General features: G+C 41.5%; 2 protein-coding genes across 3 annotated transcripts in view; one reads left to right on the plus strand and one right to left on the minus strand.

Moving 5' to 3' along the window:
- Positions 1 to 14,865, minus strand: part of LOC103796823 (uncharacterized) — a 31,424-nt gene extending 16,559 nt beyond the window's left edge. For both annotated transcript variants that reach the window (XM_078346595.1, XM_078346596.1), the window contains exon 1: positions 13,916 to 14,865. In XM_078346595.1, the coding sequence (XP_078202721.1) occupies positions 14,192 to 14,734 (543 nt within the window). In that variant the 5' untranslated portion in view covers positions 14,735 to 14,865 and the 3' untranslated portion in view covers positions 13,916 to 14,191. The remainder of the gene's footprint in view (positions 1 to 13,915) is intronic.
- FHIP2A (FHF complex subunit HOOK interacting protein 2A) overlaps positions 14,393 to 20,991 on the plus strand; it is a 47,355-nt gene continuing 40,756 nt past the window's right edge. The window contains exon 1 of the mRNA XM_035269189.3: positions 14,393 to 14,756. Coding sequence (XP_035125080.2) covers positions 14,712 to 14,756 — 45 coding nt within the window. The 5' untranslated portion in view covers positions 14,393 to 14,711. The remainder of the gene's footprint in view (positions 14,757 to 20,991) is intronic.

Genomic DNA, 20,991 nt, shown 5'->3' on the forward strand with positions numbered 1-20,991 from the left:
GTCAGGAGTTTGGGACCAGCCTGGACAATATGGTGAAATCCCATCTCTACTAAAAATACAAAAAAATTAGCCAGATGGGGTGACACATACCTGTAATTCCAGCTACTTGGGAGGCTGAGGCAGGTGAATCACTTGAACCTGGGAGGCAGAGGTTGCAGTGAGCTGAGATCGTGCCATTGCACGCCAGCCTGGCTGACACAGAGAGAGTCCATCTCAACAACAAAAAGACAAAGAAGAAAAAATAATAGTAATAGTTTATAACCTCTTGATTTAAAAAAGAAACAACTTTAAGTCCATAGTGATATAATTAAATTGAAAGTTTGACAATGAACAGGATACTTACATACATGGGAAAAGAGTAATTTATCAGTGGAGAAGTCTCACAATCTCCACTTTAACCAAGAGACCAAAGCAAACAAATTTAAAATATGTGCCACTTGTTGGGATGCACAGGAGGAAAATGTCACTCTCTGATAGGCCTTCCAGGAATGCACATCTGAATCTAATCATGAGAAAAAAACTAGGAACCTAAATTATAGGCCATTTCACAAAATAACTGGCTTGTAATCTTCAAAAATGTCAAGTCATGAAAGTCAAGGAAAGACCAAGAAACCGTTCCAGATTGAAGGAAGCTAAAGAGGCATGACAACTAAATATACCATGGGATTCTGAACTGGATCCTTTTACTATAAAGGTATTGAAATAACTGGTGAAATCTGAAGTGGGGTCTCCCAGATCAGATAACAATTTCAACCTTGATATTAGTTTCAATATAGAGATTCTGGTTATTGTAGTGGGTTGCGGCCCTGGAAAGATATATCTACATTTTAATCCCTGAATCCTGTGAAGGTGAGGGCATTTGAAAAAAGCATCTTTGCAGATGTAATTAACTTAAGAATCTTGAGATGAGATCATTCTGGATTATCTAGATGAGCCATAAATCCAACAAGTGTCCTTATAAGAGATACACAGAGAAGACACAAGAGAATGCCATGTGAAGAGCGGCGCAGAAATTAGAGCGATGAAGCCACAAGCCCAGGAGCACCTGAAGCTACCAAAAGCTGGAAGAGGCAAGAAAAGATCCTCCCCAGTGCCTTGGGGCTTAGGGGAAGCACAGACCTGCTGACACCTTGATTTCAGATTTCTGGCTCCAGACTATGAGAAAATGAATTTCTGTGGTTTTAAGCCATCATGTTTGTGGTAATTTGTTATGACTGCCCCAGGAAACGAATATAGTTGCATTGTGGTTATGTCAAAGAATGCTCTTGTTTGCAGGAAACACACACTAAAGTACATAGGAGTGATGGACACAATGTCAGTAGCTTACCCTCAAATAGTTCAGGTGTTTTGAACTGTATTTGCATCTCTATTATAATTTTTTAATTGTTTCAAAAAATTTTAAACTATTTAAAAAAATTACTAGACCAGTTGCCAGATCATGGAGGGTTAGCAAGATTGCAATTTCCCAAGACCACTCCAAGCCATGCCTTGGTGATGGCCCAGACTCCAGAGGATATGGGAATCACAGAGCACAAATATAAAGAGTAATAAATAAAGTGTTGGAGTTTGCCTTCCAATACGTGCCTGCAATTTAGCTTATGCAAAAATTAGTTCAAGTCACCCTAAGAAACCTCCTCTTGAGGGAGACAATGTTAAGACTAGCGATCCAGTGTCCCCCCAAGACATTCTTTACCAGATATCACGTTTGGCAGGCAATTCTTCATGGCATTTCAACTCACTCTGAAACTACCTTTACAAGGGTGTGTGTAGCATAGTGTCTCTTTCCAGGTCAGAGGGCTGATGTGTTTCCTGACCAGAATAGTGGAGATAGAGACACCCAGAGACATTCCAGGATAGAAAAGTTTCCCTCTCCTCAGGAAAGATTTGCTTACATCCAGAATACTAAAGATAATGTCTCTCTCCAGAGAGGAGGATGGGCAGGTTTGCAAGCAGCCCCCTTATAAGATTGGAAGATTCCTATGCTTAGTGTTTCTCAGTTGTGACACAAACTTGTGTATGTGGCATCTACCTGAGGTTGATCCACACTTACCCCTATGGTACTTGAGTGCACAGGAACTAATGGAAACATGAAGCCTGTCTTAGTCTGTTTCGTGTTGCTAAAACAGAATACCACAGACTGAGTAATTTAATTAAAAGAAGTTTATTTCTCATAGTTCTGGAGGCTGGGAAGTTTAATATCAAGGTAACAGCATGTGGTGAGGGTCTTCTTGCTGTATCATCTCATGACAGAAGGTGGGAGGGCAAGAGAGTATGAGAGTGTGAGGGAAAGGGCTGAACTCCAACTCCCTCTTTGTTGTTTGTTTTGTTTGTTTTGTTTTTAGAAACAGAGTCTCACTCTGTCACCCAGGCTGGAGTGCAGTGGCATGATCTTGGCTCACTGCAACCTCCGCCTCCCAGGTCAACCAATTCTCCTGTCTCAGCCTCCTGAGTAGCTGGGAAACCACAGGTGCACACCACCACACCAAGCTAATTTTTGCATTTTTAGTGAGACAGGGTTTCACCATGTTGGCCAGGCTGGTCTCAAACTCCTGGCCTCAGTGATCCACCCAACTCAGCCTCCCAAAGTGCTGGGATTACATGCGTGAGCCACTGCACCTGGCCTGAACTCTCTTTTATAATAAGCCCACTTTGATAATAACCCACTTCTGCAACAATGATGTTAATCCGTTCATGAGAACAGAGCCCTCATGACATAATAATCTCTTGCTGGGCTCCACCTCCCAATACTGTTGCATTGGGGATTAAGTTTGCAACACATGAACTTGTGGGGGACACATGCAATCCAGAGCAAAGCTCATATTCCTGCTGTGCCCCAAGTAATAAAGTTTCTAATTGCCCCTCGGACTTGTTTGCTTCTCAGCCAAATCTATGGACCTATGATGAGCAAACCTATCAGCCTCCCACTACCCTGCTGCTTAGGAACCGCTTGACTTCTTGACCATTACAAGATGAAAAAGTCAAATCCCTTTATTTATTAAGCCATATGCAGAACCTAGATTGTTACCTGACAGATAACTGCTTAACAGCTCCAAACTACAGATTGAACTCCTCACTTTAAAAGGGACCTTTCTCAAGAAGATCAGTTTCACAGTTAGGGTCGGTGCTGCTAGTAGCAGACCTACTACTCCTGTTACCTGTACCATGGCTCCTTAAACAGCGTCAGCATCAATTTCAAAGTTCACAGTGTAGATTTCACTTTCATAGTCCATGCCTGTCAAGGCACTTCCTGCAACAATGGCAGTCCAAAACTGTTCTCATTAAGCCACCCAATATTGGGGCCTAAAAATTCTTGTCACCATCAACATAGTTTGAGGATAAAATGCAATGAATGATTCAAAGCCATTTGAAAAGAAAATACAATAAAACACAATGATAACTACTCTATCACATGTAAAAACTATGATCTAGCCTTGATTCATTTCAGGGTAATAAAATGAAGCATTCTAAATCTTCTCAAGTTGTATCTTAGAAAACCTAAACATAACTGCCAAAACCTATGACGCTGGTTTTATAGGGTATGAGTGGAAAAAAACGGAAGGAATAATGGAAGGAAAAATCACACTTCCCTAAATACAATTTTACCATTTTGTATAGGTCTATATTATTCAATATTCAATTAGGGATTCAGAATCATTAGGACCACACACATACATTGCATGTGTGGATTTATTACTGGGATTTGACCTTATGTAGTAATAGGAGCTGATAAAGTCTAGAAGGGTTGCCTTCATATCTAAGCTGCAGCTTGAAGTCTACAGGGCAGGCAGTTGGGAAGAAGGCTGTCAGGCGGTGCAAAGTAACAAAAACAAGATGGAACCCATGATCATTGACTGGTACCCATGTCAGGCTCTGTCTCACTTCTCCAAACTTCATGATGTGGGTATCCTGCAGGAGAACCTGGTGCCCTTTGTCATAAAGACAAACCCACATCTGGATGAGGATACACAGTCAGATGAGGAGTCAGTGAAGCTGAAGGAAGATTCAGGGAAAGATGGAACAGCTGCAGCCTGGTTGCTGCCTCATACCAAGGAGAGAAGCCAGCAGCTAAAATAACAATATGCATGGGTCACAAAAGCACCTGGAGACCCTTCTCCAGCCTCTGAGCACAAAAAAATCAATACTCTTGATATAGCTGCTCCTCCACTCCATTCTCCAAATCTCACACAAATATGTCTCTTGTGCACATCCTTAACTGGAAACATAGGAAAGGGAATTATGGGAAATGTAGTTCAGCCTAACCAGACCAACACATTATAAAACCTCCCCAATCCATCTTTTGTCATCTTGGCACATATCACTTTAAATCACAATTTCCCTATAAAGACAATACAAAATTTAGACTTCTACTCAACTGAGTACAACTATCTTGTGCACAATTAACAATATACCAACTGTTGTTCCAAAGAGGCTATAAAATCTCTCTTTTTGTCTTTGGGTGTTCTTTGAGCTAATTCATACTCTCCCTTTGATATACTGTAGTTTAAATACTGAGAAGATAGGGAAATAAGAGTGGGAAGAAAACAAGTTTTTGAAAAAAAAAATACAATGACAACTACTCTACCACATGTAAAAACTATGGTCTAGCCTTAATGCATTTCAGGGTAATGAAATGGAGCAATCAAGATCATCTCAAGTTTCTACATACAAACAGGCCAAGCATGGTGGCTCATGTCTGTAATATCAGCACTTTGGGAGGGTAGGTGGGAGGATCACTTGAGCCCAGGAGTTCAAAACCAGCCAGGGCAACATAGTGAGATACTATCTCTACAAAAAATTAAAAAATATGTATATATACAAACATATCCATATCAAAATATGGAAGAAATATTCACAACTGCACTAGCTCTCATTTCTACAACTGGTCATGTGGTCATATACCACATGGTATATATCACCTTCTTCCACTCATTCCACACCCCTTTGCCCTCAGCAAGTACCTCAGCAGGTGGTGGTTTCTTTGACCCAATCCATTAGGAGAAAAGCCTGAATTGCATTATTACCATAAAAGGAACATACAGGGCTGGGCGCGGTGGCTCAAGACTGTAATCCCAGCACTTTGGGAGGCCGAGGCGGGTGAATCACGAGGTCAACAGATCGGGACCATCCTGGTCAACATGGTGAAACCCCGTCTCTACTAAAAATACAAAAAATTAGCTGGGCATGGTGGCGCGTGCCTGTAATCCCAGCTACTCAGGAGGCTGAGGCAGGAGAATTGCCTGAACCCAGGAGGTGGAGGTTGCGGTGAGCCAAGATTGCACTATTGCACTCCAGCCTGGGTAACAAGAGCGAAACTCCGTCTCAAAAAAAAAAAAAAAAAAAAAAAGGAACGTACATAAGGATAAAGAGGTCAGTCCACCAGGAAGGGACCAAAAGTCAAAATCTGAAAATACACATAACATAGCTTTAAAATATTAATATATAAAGCAAAAATTGGCATAACCAAAAGTATAAAAAGTCACAATAGTGGCTCCACCAGAGTGGGAGCCAATCACACATCTCAAAAGCTGATAGAACATGCAGACAAATGATCATTAAGGATACAGAAGATCAGAACCATAATATTAACAAATGTGACTCTGAGAACACTGCCTCCAACAGTGACAAAATACATACCATATGATTCTATTTATATAAAGTTCAAAATGAGGCTGGGTGTGGTGGCTCACACCTGTAATCCCTGCACTTTGGGAGGACGAAGCAGGAGGATTACTTGAGGCCAGGAGTTCAAGACCAGCCTGGCCAATATGGCAAAGCCCCATCTCTACTAAAAATACAAAAATTAGCCAGGCATGGTGGTGCATGCCTTTAATCCCAGCTACTAGAGAGGCTGAGGTCTGAGAATTGCTTGACTCTGGGAGGCAGAAGTTGCAGTGTGCCAAGATCATGCCACTGCACTTCAATCTGGGTGACAGAGTGAGAATTTGTCTCATCAAATAATAATAATAGGCTGGGCGGGATGGCTCATGCCTATAATCCCAGCACTTTGGGTGGCCAAGGCAGGCAGATCACGAGGTCAGGAGATTGAGACTATCCTGGCCAACATGGTGAAACCCCATCTTTATTAAAAGTACAAAAATTAGGTGGGTGGGCCTGGTGGTGCACACCTGTAGTCCCAGCTACTTGGGAGGCTGAGGCAGGAGAATTGCTTGAACCTAGGAGGTGGAGGTTGCAGTGAGCTGAGATCACACCATTGCACCTCAGCCTGGCAACAGAGTGAGACTCCATCTCAAAAAAATAAATAAAAATAAGTGGTAATAATAATCATAATAATGAGATAAACGAATGAGGCAAACTAATCTATGGTGTTAGAAGTCAGACTATCCAGGTGAGATGTGACACAAAAGAGAAAAAATAATACAATTTAAAAATGAAAAATAGGCTGGGCATGATGGCTCACACCTGTAATCCCAACACTTTGGGAGGCTAAGGTGGGAGGGTCACCTGAGGTCAGGAGTTTGAGAGCAGCCTGGCCAACATGGTTAAACCCCATCTCTACTAAAAATACAAAAATAAAAATAAAAAATAAAGAATAAAAAACAAAGAAGTCAGAATAATGGTAACCCTTAGCAAGGGTAATTGACCAGGAATTCTAAGGTTGTGGTATTCTCTCTTTCTTGATCTGGGTGCTGAGTGCCCAGATGGTTCACTTTGTGAAAATTAATTAAGCTGTACACATACATATGAATCTGTGTATCTTGTTATACTTCCATCAGTATTTTTACATTAAGAAAAGGGGCCTTTTGGATAGCATTGAGAATGAACTGCTCTATGTGATCTGGCATGGCTTCCTCTCTATGTGTATATTCAACTATATTTTTCCTCTCAATCACTTATCTACTCCAGCCACACTGGCCTTCCCCAGACACGCCAAACTCTTTCCTATCTTAAGATATTTGCACTTGCTCTTCTCTCTCCAGAAATGCACATCTCTTTCCTATGCACGCAGCTAATGTCCTTACTTCATTCAGATAGCACCTCTTCAGAGAAGAGTTATCCAGCCACCTAATTTAAAATAACACTTCCCCAAATCATATTCTATCTCCTTATTCTATTCTCTTCACAGCATTTATCACTACATGCAATTTTGCGTTTGTTATTGATTTTTCCCACTAGGATATAACTTCCATTTGTGTGTGTGTCTGTATGTTCTGCTCAATTAATTTGGTTAAAAAATGAATGTTTTTAGAATTTCCTTAGGTTTCCTGTGTGGCCTGATACATAATCAAACTTTGTAAATGTTCCATGTATGCTTGAAAATGTGATTACTTTGATGTGTATAAATTTCTCCATAACATCTACTTTGAGCTTATTACTCGTGTTATTCAAATAGCCTACATCTTTGCCTATTTTCTGAGTTTGATCTGTCTGATCATATGAGGGGTGAATTAAAATCTTCAAATATAATAGTTTATTCATCCATTCCTCTGTGCAGTTCTGTCCGTTATTGCTTTACAAATTTAGCATTTATATTAGTAAGCATGTTTATGACCATAAATGTTACATCTTCTTGATCTATTATTATTTTACTAGTAGGCTTTATCTGTCTTTATCACTGTGATGTTTTGCTTCTTTGACTCTATTTTGTCTGATGTAATTCTTATTCTGGTTTTTCTTGATTATATTTCTGTGGTATATCTTTTCTGATTTATTGATTTCAGCCTTTCTCTTCTCTTTTAAATGTGTCTCTTCTAAAAAATATAAGGTTATTTTAAAAATCCAGTATATGTATCTCTGCCTTTTAATTGGTGAGTTAAACTCGTTTGCATTTATTATAACAAAAAGACCTATTTTGTGTTTATTCTTCAGGATTTATTTTTAAAAAATAGAGATGGGGTCTCACTATGTTTCCCATGCTGGTCTTGAACTCATGGGCTCAAATGAGCCCTGGGCTCAAGTGCTGGGATTACAGGTGTGAGATACCACACCAAGCCTTAGGCTTCTTTTTTTTAGTATCTTTTTTATCTTCTTATTATAGTATTGAGCAAAAAATTTGTAATAAACTTGAAAATTATACTTTGTATTTTTAATTTTTCTGATGGTTACATAGAATTAAACATTTCATTTCTCAGCTTTTTTTTTTTTTGAGACGGAGTTTCGCTCGTTACCCAGGCTGAAGTGCAATGGCGCGATCTCGGCTCATCGCAACCTCCACCTCCTGGGTTCAGGCAATTCTGCCTCCGCCTCCTGAGCAGCTGGAATTACAGGCACACGCCATCGTGCCCAGCTAATTTTTTGTATTTTTAGTAGAGACGGGGTTTCACCATGTTGACCAGGATGGTCGCGATCTCTCGACCTCGTGATTCACCTGCCTCGGCCTCCCAAAGTGCTGGGATTACAGGCGTGAGCCACCGCGCCCGGCCAGCTTTCTTTTTTAAACATGGTATATGATTATGTAAGTTCTTACCAATGAAATGTAAGCAGAAGTGTAGAACTTTCAGAATGGATTTGTTCAAAGGAATGAGGTAATTCCTCTTTTCCCTCCTTCCTCCTGTGACTGCCCTAAAATTGGTAACTAGAGCTCCAGCACCTATATTGAACCATGAAGTGATCCTGAGTACTGGACGGTGGTGGAGACAGCTAAGAGTGTGGCTCCATGATGACCTCATGGATTCATCATGCTATAGTCATGACTACTTACAAGGCAAACTTCTTTTACTTGAAAAAGAAACTTCCTTCAGCCACTGTTATTTGGGATTTTTCTGATATGCAGCACTTCTCATTTCCAGGAGATGCTTCCTTTATTGTAAATTCCTAACCTGTGGTGGAGGCAGGGGACAGTGCATGTGTATCTCCCTTAGCCAATAACCAATGTCTAGCACTTAGTCTTTCCCTGTAAGTTTCTCCTACTCCAACACCCACACATAGTGGGTTTTCTCAAAAGTGGAGCCTAAGACAAAGACTTAGGTGAACTACTATAGGTAGTTCACTTCGGATCACAGAGTGAGGAAGAAAGGAGAATGAGAGGGAAGGGGGAAAAGCATTAGAAGTCACCACTGTGGTCACTGGGTACTTGATCCCACAGGACCTCCTGAAGAGTGTTCAGAACACTTCCTAGAATTGCTTTCCACAATTATCCACCAGAAAGACAGGGCAGTGCAGTATTTACCCATCAGATTCCATCCCCTACTGGCTAAGGATTGCCCCTGCAGTGCTAATTCCTCCTCATTGTGTTTTGGAAAGAGCAGGCTTGTCTACACAGAGAATTTCCAGTGGCAAAAATTCTACAAAGGGAGCATGGGATTGAGGTGAGACACTGTCACCATGAGGTGGGTCTGAACATGCACAGAGCTGCCCACTGCAGCTGCAATCAGAATGCATCAAGAAAATATGACACTGGACACACCAGGGTTTTCACAATTTTTATGAAAGGTCTTAGATCCATCAGCTTCCCTTTTTTTTCTGTGGCAACTGCAGAACTGAGCTAATTTACCATCATACGTTGAACCAGTCTCTCAATTTTTGAAACTCACTTCTCCCTGAACATCTTTTTTTTTTTTTTTTTTTTTGAGATGGAATTTCACTCTTGCTGCCCAGGCTGGAGTGCAGTGGCATGATCTCACCTCACCACAACCTCCGCTCCCAGGTTCAAGTGATTCTCCTGCCTCAGCCTCCTGAGTAGCTGGGATTACAGGCACCTGCCACCACACCTGGCTAATTTTGTATTTTTAGTAGAGATGAGAGTTTCTCCATGTTGGTCAGGCTGGTCTCAAACTACCCACCTCAAGTTATCCGCCTGCCTCAGCCTCCCAAAGTGCTGGGATTACAGGCGTAAGCCACCAGGCCCAGCCTGAACTTCTTTTCCTACCTCTGGCTGCTGTTTCTAAATGAGCTCTTCTTCCATTTCCTGCTCTTTAAATGCAAGGGGTCCTCAAGTGTGCATCCATTCTGTCTTTTTCCTTTAACCACACCATCTCACTAAACTACCTCATTTTTTTCTTATATCTCCATTACCATGTTTAAGAGATGATCCTCCAATCTTTATTACCAGACCAGATCTCTCTTTGCTTCCTAATTCAAACTCATCACCGCATACTAAGTCTCCACATAGATGTAATTGTAGAGTAGATAATCAAATTCTAACATATTAAAAAATCCATCTCAACATTTTTCTACATCTCCATGGTCCCTATTTCAATTAATGGCATCTTCAACTAACTTCTTCCAAGCTAGAAACTCCGGCAACATCTTTTACTTTACCAACTCACTCCTTTTATCACTTGGAAAATTTGGTTGATCAGATCTCATCTATTACGTCTACCATCTCCTTCCTATTTTTACATGGATGAACCCTTACAATACCTTGTCTGAACTTACACAAAAGCACCAAAAATGGTTTCCTGCTCCTAGTTTCTCCCCTTGCCAAACAAACTTTGTGTTACACCAGCACAGAGTTAAGAGGTTTTACAAGGTGTGTTATGAAAGCTTCTGTCCTTCCTCCCAAACTCCCAATTTCCTGTTCCACAAAGGCAACCTCTTTCAACACTTTTGAAAATATTTGGGGAAAAAATTGTATCTGTACTGAACATGTGCAGGTTTTTTTTCTTGTCATTATTCCCTAAACAACAAAGTATAACAATTATTTACATAGCATTTATGTTGTATTATGTATTATAGAAATCTAGAGATGATTTAAAGTATCTTAGAGAGTGATGCCTAGGTTATATGCAAATACCACACCATTTTACATTAGGGACTTGAGCATCCTCAGGTTTTGGTACCCTTGGGAGGTCCTGGAACAAAGCCTCCAAGGGATGACTTTTGATTCCTGGCTTCTTTCATTGTTGGCTTAGGATTCAGTTTTCTTAGGTCAGTCACGCCAGAGTTAACCTATTTTATGGTTACTTTCTAATTCTGAAAATGCTATTGTTGTTCTTTCCTCTCCTAATTTATCCTTTTGGGCATATGCTTTGGAAAATCCCTTTATTGTCATTTTAGTGGAATTTGAGGAGGGAATGTTGCTAACAATTCATGTGTTCAACTCACAAATTCCAGAAGTCTGTCAAACTTTGGAAGCAGGTATCATCTAAGTCTATTTCCCTTTCTTCTTCTTTAAACTTTTATTTTAGGGTCAGGGATACATGTGCAGGTTTGTTATACAGGTAAAACTCATGTCATGGGGGTTTGTTGTACAGAGTAAACAGAAAACCTACAGAATGAGAGAAAATATTTGCAAACTATGCACATAACAAAGGTCTAATATCCCAGTATCTATAAGGAACTTAAACAAATTTATAAGAAAAAAGCAGGCCAAGCACTGTGGCTCACACCTATAATCCCAGCACTTTGGGAGGCCAAGGTAGGTGGATCACAAGGTCAGGAGATCGAGACCATTCTAACATGGCGAAACCCTGTCTCTACTAAAAATACCAAAAGTTAGCTGGCCTGGTGGCACACATAGTCCCAGCTACTTGGGAGGCTGAGGCAGAAGAATCGCTTTAACTCAGAATGCCGAGGTTTCAGTGAGCTGAGATCACACCACTGAACTCCAGCCTGGGTGACAGAGTGAGACTCTGTCTCAAAAAAAAGAAAGAAAGAAAGAAAAAAATAACCCCATTAAAAAGTACACAAAGGACATAAACAGACAATTTTCAAAAGAAGACTTCTGTGGCCAAAAAGCATATGAAAAAAAGCTCAATCTCACTGATTAGTGAAATACAAATAAAAACCACAGTGAGATACCATCTCACACCAGTCAGAATGACTATTATTAAAAAGTTTTTTTTAAAAAAAAGGAGATTTATTTTTATCTCTTTCTCGACTCCATCCCAACTGGGTCCCAATTTTCTAGGCTTTTCTGTGTCTTCACTGATTAAATTTCATTTTAGAAAAGGATTTAACAAATGTATTCCCCTTAAGGTCTAATAAATGACAGAGTTTAATGTGTTATATCTCCTAAGAGTATTTTCATTTTAACAAGGACTAAGTTTCTTATTTGGCTTAAGCCAAAAGGATAAAGATATTAAATTCTAACTGAGAAATTTCAGGTACTCATACCTAAGTGTTTTGCAGGCCAGGGGAATGTTTTCTTGTGTTTTCTCAAATCACAGGCTTTGGGGGTAGGTCCAACTGTGCCCATGTATTAGGCGAATTGATGATGTCGGTGTCACAGCAGGCATTCTAGGATGACAGTCAGAAATAGGAATATCTACTCAGTTACAATTCTAGTCCAACTAGTATGTCTTGAAACCTAGAGAGCAGGTAGATGAATCACCATCCTAAATACTGGTATTAATCTAGAGCAAAACATATATTTTATTGTGTTTATAATAAGTACACAAAGATAGACATCATCAAATACACACAACTCTAAGTAAGACCTCCTCATACAATTAGTGGTTGTAAGGCATTATGGAAATACAAAATGCCATATAAATGCATAATTAGATCACAAAAATAATTAGGGTTAATAACATGACTAACCATCTTAAACTGTGTGCGAATATAATAATAATAAGCCACACTACGTGCTAGTGGTTGAAGCAGACACAATTAGCCAGAATTTGGTAAGGGGCACGAAACAGCAGAGGATGCCTCCAGCATTCCAGGATAGTACACAGAAAATTCAGGTCATATTCATCTGCCATGGAGCACTGCAGGGATATAAACCACAAAAACGGGAAGACAAGAAGCCCAGTTAAGAGCTCCTCCTTAATTCTTGATTTCTGGACCTATTATTTTGCTAAATACCACTACCACAACTCAGAACAATTACAAGTGCCTGTGTATCTCTTACTAGGGACTAGGCACTGTTGAAGTATTTTACATGTATCAATTCCCACAAAACCTCAGAAGGCAGGTACTGTTCTCCCCTTTTTACACATAAGCAAATTAAAACACAAAGAAGTTAAATAACTTTCCACCATGGGTGGCAGTGCTGGGACTTAGGCTACCCAGGCCCAGAGCCTGGCCAGTTACCACCACTCCATATGGCAGCTACATTTTCTGCCTATTTTGTTCCACAAATAAATTACAGATATATATACATATATATACATACACACACACACACACACACACACACACACATCTATATATCTAAATATGAGTGTGTATAAGTGTATATATACACATACATATATATCTATAATGTGTGTGTATAAGTATATAGATATGTACACATACATATATACGTGTGTGTGTGTGTGTGTGTGTATTTGTTTTTTTTGAGACGGAGTTTCACTCTTGTCACCCAGGCTGGAGCACAATGGCACAACATCGGCTCACTGCAACCTCCACCTCCTGGGTTCAAAGATTCTCCTGTCTCAGCCTCCCAAGGAGCTGGGATTACAAGCATGCACCACTGCACCTGGCTAATTTTTTTTTTTTTTTTGTATTTTTAGTAGAGATGGGGGTTTCACCATGTTGACCAGGCTGGTCTCGAACTCCTGGCCTCAAGTGATTCACCCGCCTCGGCCTCCCAAAGTGCTGGGATTATAGGCGTGAGCCAACGTGCCCAGTCCAGATCTCTATTTTCATCACTGTTTGTGCAAAACTCACTCCCCACCTTATCTTAATGATCCTTTTGGTAAAACGCCAATACCAGCATAAAACAAATTTCTTCAGGATACAAATATTTTCATAATTTGTATTAACCTAAACTTTATCAGCCCGAATTGCTTCTTCAAGGCTTGACTAATACACTGTTGGGTAGTATTTTAAGCAGCCTCCACCCAAGTGCTTACCTTGGACCTCTATTTATCTGCCTTAGGAATTTGGTAGATTTCTTTCAGATTCTTTCCCTCACTAATGTTTTCCAGCATCATCTGATAACTGAATAGAAAATGCTGTACTGAATCACTACACCTATCAACCAAGTCACAAATACATTTACATATTATAAATATATATAAATAAATATTAGAATGGTTTATTTGAACTGAGCCAACTGTCTTACCATGTGCTCATGGAGGACTTCCTGTTTTCATGTTGAATAAATAATAATATATTTTACGGTTAGCAAAGCCATTTCACCTGCAGTCGTTGATTTGTTCTAATTCCGAGCATTTAAATCCATCGCCCGTGTTTGCTTAAGGAACGCTGTGTCTTCTTACGAGTCTTCCAAATTGGTCCTTACTACACGCATATATGGGCGGCTGCGTGTCCCTACAGTCAGCCTGTTAACTTCCACTGGAGAAACAAAAGTCTTAAGAACCTCTGAGCTGTCAAAATGTCAGAAAGCGGTGTCCCAGGCGCCCTCTCCCAGAGAAAGCCAGGAGAGGGCGGTGACTGCCCCCAGGCCGCCTCCTGCCCCGGGCGAGGCCGAGGCCTTCGCGCGCCCCCCGCCCCCGCGGCGTCTGGCTGCCTCGCTGCTGGGCAGGCCTGGCCGGGCCTCCCCGGGTCGCGGCGGCGCCCCCTGCCGGCCGCGGCGGGCAGAGCGGGCGGAAGGAACCCGAGCCGGGCTGCCACCGTGTCCCAACCCGAGCTGCCGCCGGAGCTTCCCGGGGCCTCGAGTCCGCACCGAACGCCCTCCTCGCCGCCCGCCGCGTCCCGGCGCCCTCCGGAGCCGCCCGGCCGCCCGCGCACACCTGAAGCGGCAGGGCCGGGCCCTGTCTCGGTCCTCAGCTCGTCCTCCCCGCCCCGCACCGGCCTTCACTCTGGAGCGGCCCCGGCAGCCGCAGCAGGGGCGGCGGCGGCGGATCGAGGAGCTCTCCAGGTCGTCCCGGGAGAGGCTGCTGCAGTCCCGGGACAGGATGTTCTCCAAGTTCACCTCCATCCTGCAGCACGCCGTGGAGGCGGTAAGGCCACGGGCTGCGGGCGCACGGCAGGCCGTGGATGGCGGCGGCCTACGCTCCTCGCCGGTCTCGGAGACAGCCGGGCGGCCTCAGCCCGGCCCTCGGCGGCTCTGGCCCCGGGTGGGGTGAGGCCCCAGGCGGGCGCCCTGGGTGGCCGCCCGATCGTGGAGGCGCCCGGGGCCTCGGGCCTGGCTCTGCGCGGGCGCCCCCTCCGTCCCTGGCTGCCCCAGGCCGGCGGTCCCTGCCTTCCTCCAGGAGCCGCGGTGGGGGTGCTGGGGAGGACCAGGCCGCCTGGCCCTGCTTGGTGGTCGCCTCATTCCTCTGATGGAGACGGGGGTTCGGGGAGCACCTGGAGGGATCGCAGGGAGCTCCCCGGGCTCCCTTACCGTTAACCTTCACCGGAAAAAAAGTGGTCAGCGTTGAGCAAGACAAAAGAAACGAGCAAGCCTCGCTTGGGCTTGGGATCTGTTTGGTTTTGGGGGGCAGGGGTGGGACAGGCGTGATTTCGCTGTGGGGCGACCCTGGCGAGGGAGCAGCCGACCAGCACTCGGGTTGCTGGCTTTGACTTTCTCAGGCCTCGAGGCCGAACTCAGCTGAACCTTATGGATTGATCTGAAATAGGGTTTGGAGGGTCCAATCGAGTTTGCTTTCAACAGCTTCCAAGCTCACGGAGCAGAGACCATCTGTTTCCTTTCTTTTCTCATCCTCTTCCTGGACACTCTTCGGCTATCCTGCAATTGTATTCTCCTTTGAGGGTTTTAGACACCAGCATAAAGAGACAGTATTCAAGTATCCAGATAGACTAATTAGTGCAAAGAAACTAAAAAGAAAATGCCTTGCTGCTGTTCTAGTAAGAGTGCTCGTTGCTTTACTTTAGCTGTTTACTTTCTTCTGGGAGAACTGCCCAAATTGGAAAATGCATTCCGTGCAGGAACAATTACTTTGCTAATTTTTAACGTGGCATTCTCTTCCTACGTTCATATTATGTGATAGGGCACTTTGAAATCTACACTTGTAAAAATTTCAGAGGCAACAGAATAATTTTTATGGGCAGGTAAATGTAAAATGGAGTTTTTTATTTCAGTAATGAAAACGAACTTTAGTACAATTGTTATTTAAGTGATAGATGAGAAGTGTCAAAAAAAATTTAGCTCTAAGACAAGCTCTTGGGCAAACATCAAACAAAAAAACAAAAACCAGGGTTTCATGGATGTGGAGCGGTATTACACAGAGGGAAATGACAGTTGTAGGCCTCAGGACAACTTTTAGTTTCTTCTTGCTGATGCACACGCCAAAGCACTTCTGTTAAAATAATTTAACTGCAATTTATTAAAACATTAATGCCAAGAATTTATTTGTTTATTTATTTTTGAGACCGAATCTCATTCTGTTGCCCAGGTTGGAGTGCAGTAGTGTGATCTTGGCTCACTGCAACCTCTGCCTCCCGGGTTCAAGTGATTCTCCTGCCTCAGCTTCCGTAGTAGCTGGAATTACAGGCAGGCGCCACCACACCAGGCTACTTTTCTTTTTCAGTAGAGATGGGGTTTCACCATGTTGGCCAGGCTGGTCTTGAACCTCTGACTTCAAGTGATCCATCTGCCTTGGCCTCCCAAAGTGCTGGGATTATAGGCATGAGCCACCATACTCAGCCTGAATCATTTTATTTTTAACATTAAATATATGAGATACTTGGGAATCAAAATTTACTACATTGCAGTCAGCCATCTTATCCGTAGGCTCTGCATCTGACGCACCAAACTCAGGTAAAAAATATTCACAGGAGAAAAAAATTCTACAGAGTTCCAAAAAGCAAAACTTGAATTTGCCACATTCAAGTACTACCTTGAATCCATGTGAATAAAGTGATGTGAAGCTTTGTATTAGGTATTATAAGCAATCTAGAGACGATTTATCCAGGTATGCATAGGTTATATGCAAATACTCTGCCATTTTATAACAGGGACTTGAGCATTCTCAGATTTTAGAGGTGGAAAGTGAGGTCCTGGAACTAGTCCCCCATAGATTATATCCTTTACCCATCAAGCTGGTATTTACAGAAATAAGTACTTAGAAAAAGCAAGATGGCTTTCCCGTTCTCCTAGTAAAGGCCCATTTTTATCCGGAGGCCTGTGTTTTCTTGTCCTCGTTATCTTTTTATAATTGTATATATTAGCATCTGCCAAATTATCTGGCTCCTGCTCTGTAATATCCTTAGCCTGCTTTGCTGAGGTTAGTTAGAAAACGTTAACTTGTATTCAGCTGGTCCTGGAATTAATGCGTTGCATTTAGAAATGTAATATTTTCATTTGCTTAGACAGAATGTTTTCATCCGTGGCACCACCCAATTTATCTTGATAGGAGGCTAAATCTCGTGAAAAATGTTTGATATACTGTACTAACCTTTTATTCCCCCTTTTAACATTCTCTCTTGGTAATGAACTCATATGCAATGATGAATAAGCCATACTTGTGGTATTTGAAGAACTTTTTTTGTTGCCCAAGATGAGTTTCCAGTTATTCAGTTCTGTTTATTAATTTGCTTGATATTTTCCTCTCTGAAGCAATCTTACCATTCCTCAGTTCATTTCATTAGCTCTTCTGTGTGTTCCTGTTCATTTGTACACCCAATTAGCATTTCCTGATGCAGTATTCCAATTAACATAATTATCAGGATTATATAGAGACAGAAAATACCTGGATACTGACATGGCCTCTTTTCATTATTTTGTTGGATGAGTCTGTGGAGTAATGCTTTCTTAACCCATTTTCATATGATTACTTTCCAGGTTTCCTTACTCAATTGGATGAGCCTTCAAATGGGTTTTTAATTTAACTATTTGTTTATTTTTCGAGACAGGGTCTCTGTCACCCAGGCTAGAGTGCAGGGGTGTGATCATAGCTCACTGCAGCCTCCACCTCCAGGGCTCAAAAGATTCTCCTGCCTCAGCTTCTTGAGTAGCTGGAACTATAGGCCTGTGCCACCACATTCAATTAAAAAATATTTTTTTTTGTAGACTCTGGGTCTACAATGTTGCCCAGACTGGTCTTACATTTTTGGGCTTGAGTAATCCTTCCACCTTCATCTCTTAAAGTGCTGGGATTATAGGCGTGGAGCCATCATGCCTGGCTCAAATGGTTTTTTAGCCTTGAATAGATGTATTCATGTAAACGAGGTTTAAACATAGAGTTTTTCTCATTGTTTGATTAATGGTTTCTCCTCACTCCCTGGTAACCACTTACAAGATAAAAAATACAGCTAAGATATTTTCCAAAATTAGCATTTGCAAATGTGTTGTTAAGCTGATAGAAGAGAAATTCACACCTTTTTTTTTTTTAAAGATGGAGTCTTGTTCTGTCGCCCAAGCTGGAGTGCAGTAGCTTGATCTTGGCTCACAGCAACCTCCACCTCCTGGGTTCAAACAGTTCTCTGCCTCAGCCTCCGGAGTACCTAGGATTTCAAGCACCCACCACCACGCCTGGCTAATTTTTGTATTTTTAGTAGAGATGGGGTTTCACCATGTTAGCCAGGCTGGTCTTGAACTTCTGACCTCATGATCCACCCACCTCAGCCTCCCAAAGTGCTGAGGTTACAGGTGTGAGCCACTGAGCCTGGTCGTTCACACCTTCTTGATCAAAAACAAGAATTGTAATGTAACTCCTGCCTCCCTTTTTAGAAATGATGGTCTTCTCTCAGTATAGAAATGATTGGCCACTAAGAGGCTTATGAAATGAATCTGTTCTCTTAGCCGGTTGCCACATCGCAAGTCTGAATTCAGTTCTCTCTTGTTGTTAGTTCCAGGGTTAGAACAGATTGTTTTAACACAACTTCTTCAAATGATAGATCAAACACTTTCCATTTAGTACAAGTTAGTATTTGTTGAGAGCCTAGTCGTCACTAGAGAACGTGCCAAGGGCATGCTCCTCTTAAATTCCAGCCAGTTCCACCTTAGTGGGCAGATTTCTTCCAGAGAAGATAAAGGTCAGTGTCAGGGAAGAGTTTTATCATTTTAATTAATTCCTTCAATGGAAGTCATCTTTCAGAATGTGAATGCAATGTTTTCTTTTCAAATAATAGTTAAGAGCTAGTGTCAATTGTTGAGACTAGTAATTCCTTAAAAAATCTCCTGTGCCCTGGAAATTCAAACCACAAATCAAATATATCTCATGTTTTCTTAGGCATATTCTTTTCCAACAAGTGATCTCTCACTTCAGTCCTTCACTCATTCAGAATATATCTTCTGAGTCACCAGAAAGCATGGCACAATGTGAGGGAAACAAGGTGTACTTGGTGAACTTGTGTCCTTGGTCACAATGCTTACAGTCTCATTTGGGAAACCAAACAAATATACATGTTATTATAGAATAACGAATGCCTAAGAATGTGATCTAACCCATAGAGCCACACAGAATCGGGTTCCATTCCTGCCTCTGTCCCTTCCTTCTACACTTGGGCAAGTTAATTTGTATACATTTCCATTTCTTCATTCTAAATGGAAATAATTAAACCTATCATAAAATTGTGGTGAAGATTCAAATGAGATAATGTACATGAAGTGCTTAGTGCAGTGTCTGTCACATAGTAATGCTCAGTAAATGTCAACAATTATTGTCATTTGGATGATTGGTTTAGCCAGTGAACTCTATAGGAAAAGGGACCAAGCATTTAGAATTGGAGTTGTTAGAGAAGGCTTTCTGGGAGGAAGTGAGCAAAACTTTGGAGAGGCAGAAAAGATGGGGAAAGACCATCAGGAAAGTTGGGGGCAGAAAGAAGCATTTAAAAAATCTGGGAGTGGAATGTTGATGATACATGAGAAACAGTAAAAGCAGAGTTGGCTTTTAGAATATTAGTAGTCATCCAAATTATCCATCTAGATGCTTTTGTGTGATGGGTGTATTGGACACAGTCCAGCCTTCCATTTAATGGCAGTGTTTCCTTGGATAAGTCAATTGACTGATTTTGAGTCTTTGGAGTTTGAGCAAAATAGGTTTATCCTGAGAGTATAAGACCATACAGTATGTGCAAAATTTGCTGTATTGCATCTGGCACGTAACTGCTCATTAAAAGGCGGTAACTTCTGTGTTACTCATTTATGCACTTAATATATATTATCAAATACTTAACTCTGTCATCCCTGAGTTGGAAACCAGACATTGAGTGATGAAAAAGGTAACACAGTCCCAACCCTCATAGAGCTGACAATCTAGTGGGAGAGATGGACAATTAAACAATGGCAAAAGTGGCATAGGGGATAAAAGAGAGCAAGCCAGCTGATAAAGGGTATCAAGGTACATATGGGGACCCCATCCTCCCAGGAAGAGCCTGGCCAGGCTTTCTAGAGAAAGCAAAGTCTAGTTAAGGTTCATGTCAATTTGGGGTTGAGATAGTCATTGCATGAATTTTTAGAAATTTAATTCTCTGTGTTGTAAAAAGTTAAATTGGAATCTCTTGATACTGATTCACACGTTGTTCTTAACTCAGAGCATAAACGTTTTTATGCAATGATAAAACAGGTAATTTGCATGTTAGAGTTAGTAATGAAAGCGGGAAGTTTACTAGAAAGTTTTACATAAATAAGGAGATTTATTCATCTTTGAACAAGATTGTTACTAATCTAAGTTATTAGCAATTTAGAACTGTTTAGCTTTCTACTTAAATAGGTTTCTTATGTAAATCGAACTCTTGGAGGGAGGTAGCAAGGTAACTAACACCATCCTGCTTTGAATTTCACTGTAACCTACAACAAGGTCCTACCTGACACAAATGCAGTAAGACTTACCTGTCTAGTGACCAGAGAATTGCAGCTTCAATTCCCTTGAAATACAGTTAAATCCCACTTCTGAAATAATCTGGAAAAAGGATGCTGTAATTCCTCATAGACCCCAGAGGTTGCCTTGGAAGAAATTAACACGTCATAACATTTACACTTAAGAAGCTAGCTACAGTTCCTGAAACAACGAATTTCATTTGGGTTTGTCCCACCTGTGAATGTACTTAACTATATAAAGGTAGTGTATAGAAGACAGGTCCAAAAAAATTAGGAAAAGTTTTTATGTATTTTGAGAACATTCTAGAAACAAATAGCTGATTAAAACATTTTTTCAATCTAAAAATTTCAGGAAGATGATACTGTTTTCCCAAGGTAATACTTTGATTCTTAATTTTCTTCCTAATTTTTTTCCCCTCAATCTCCTGTAAGTATTTTTTTCCCCATGTTCTCCTTGAAGCTAAAGTACTCCC

Source organism: Callithrix jacchus, chromosome 12 (genome assembly GCF_049354715.1).
Source record: "Callithrix jacchus isolate 240 chromosome 12, calJac240_pri, whole genome shotgun sequence".
In the NCBI taxonomy this organism is placed as follows: Eukaryota; Metazoa; Chordata; class Mammalia; order Primates; family Cebidae; genus Callithrix; species Callithrix jacchus.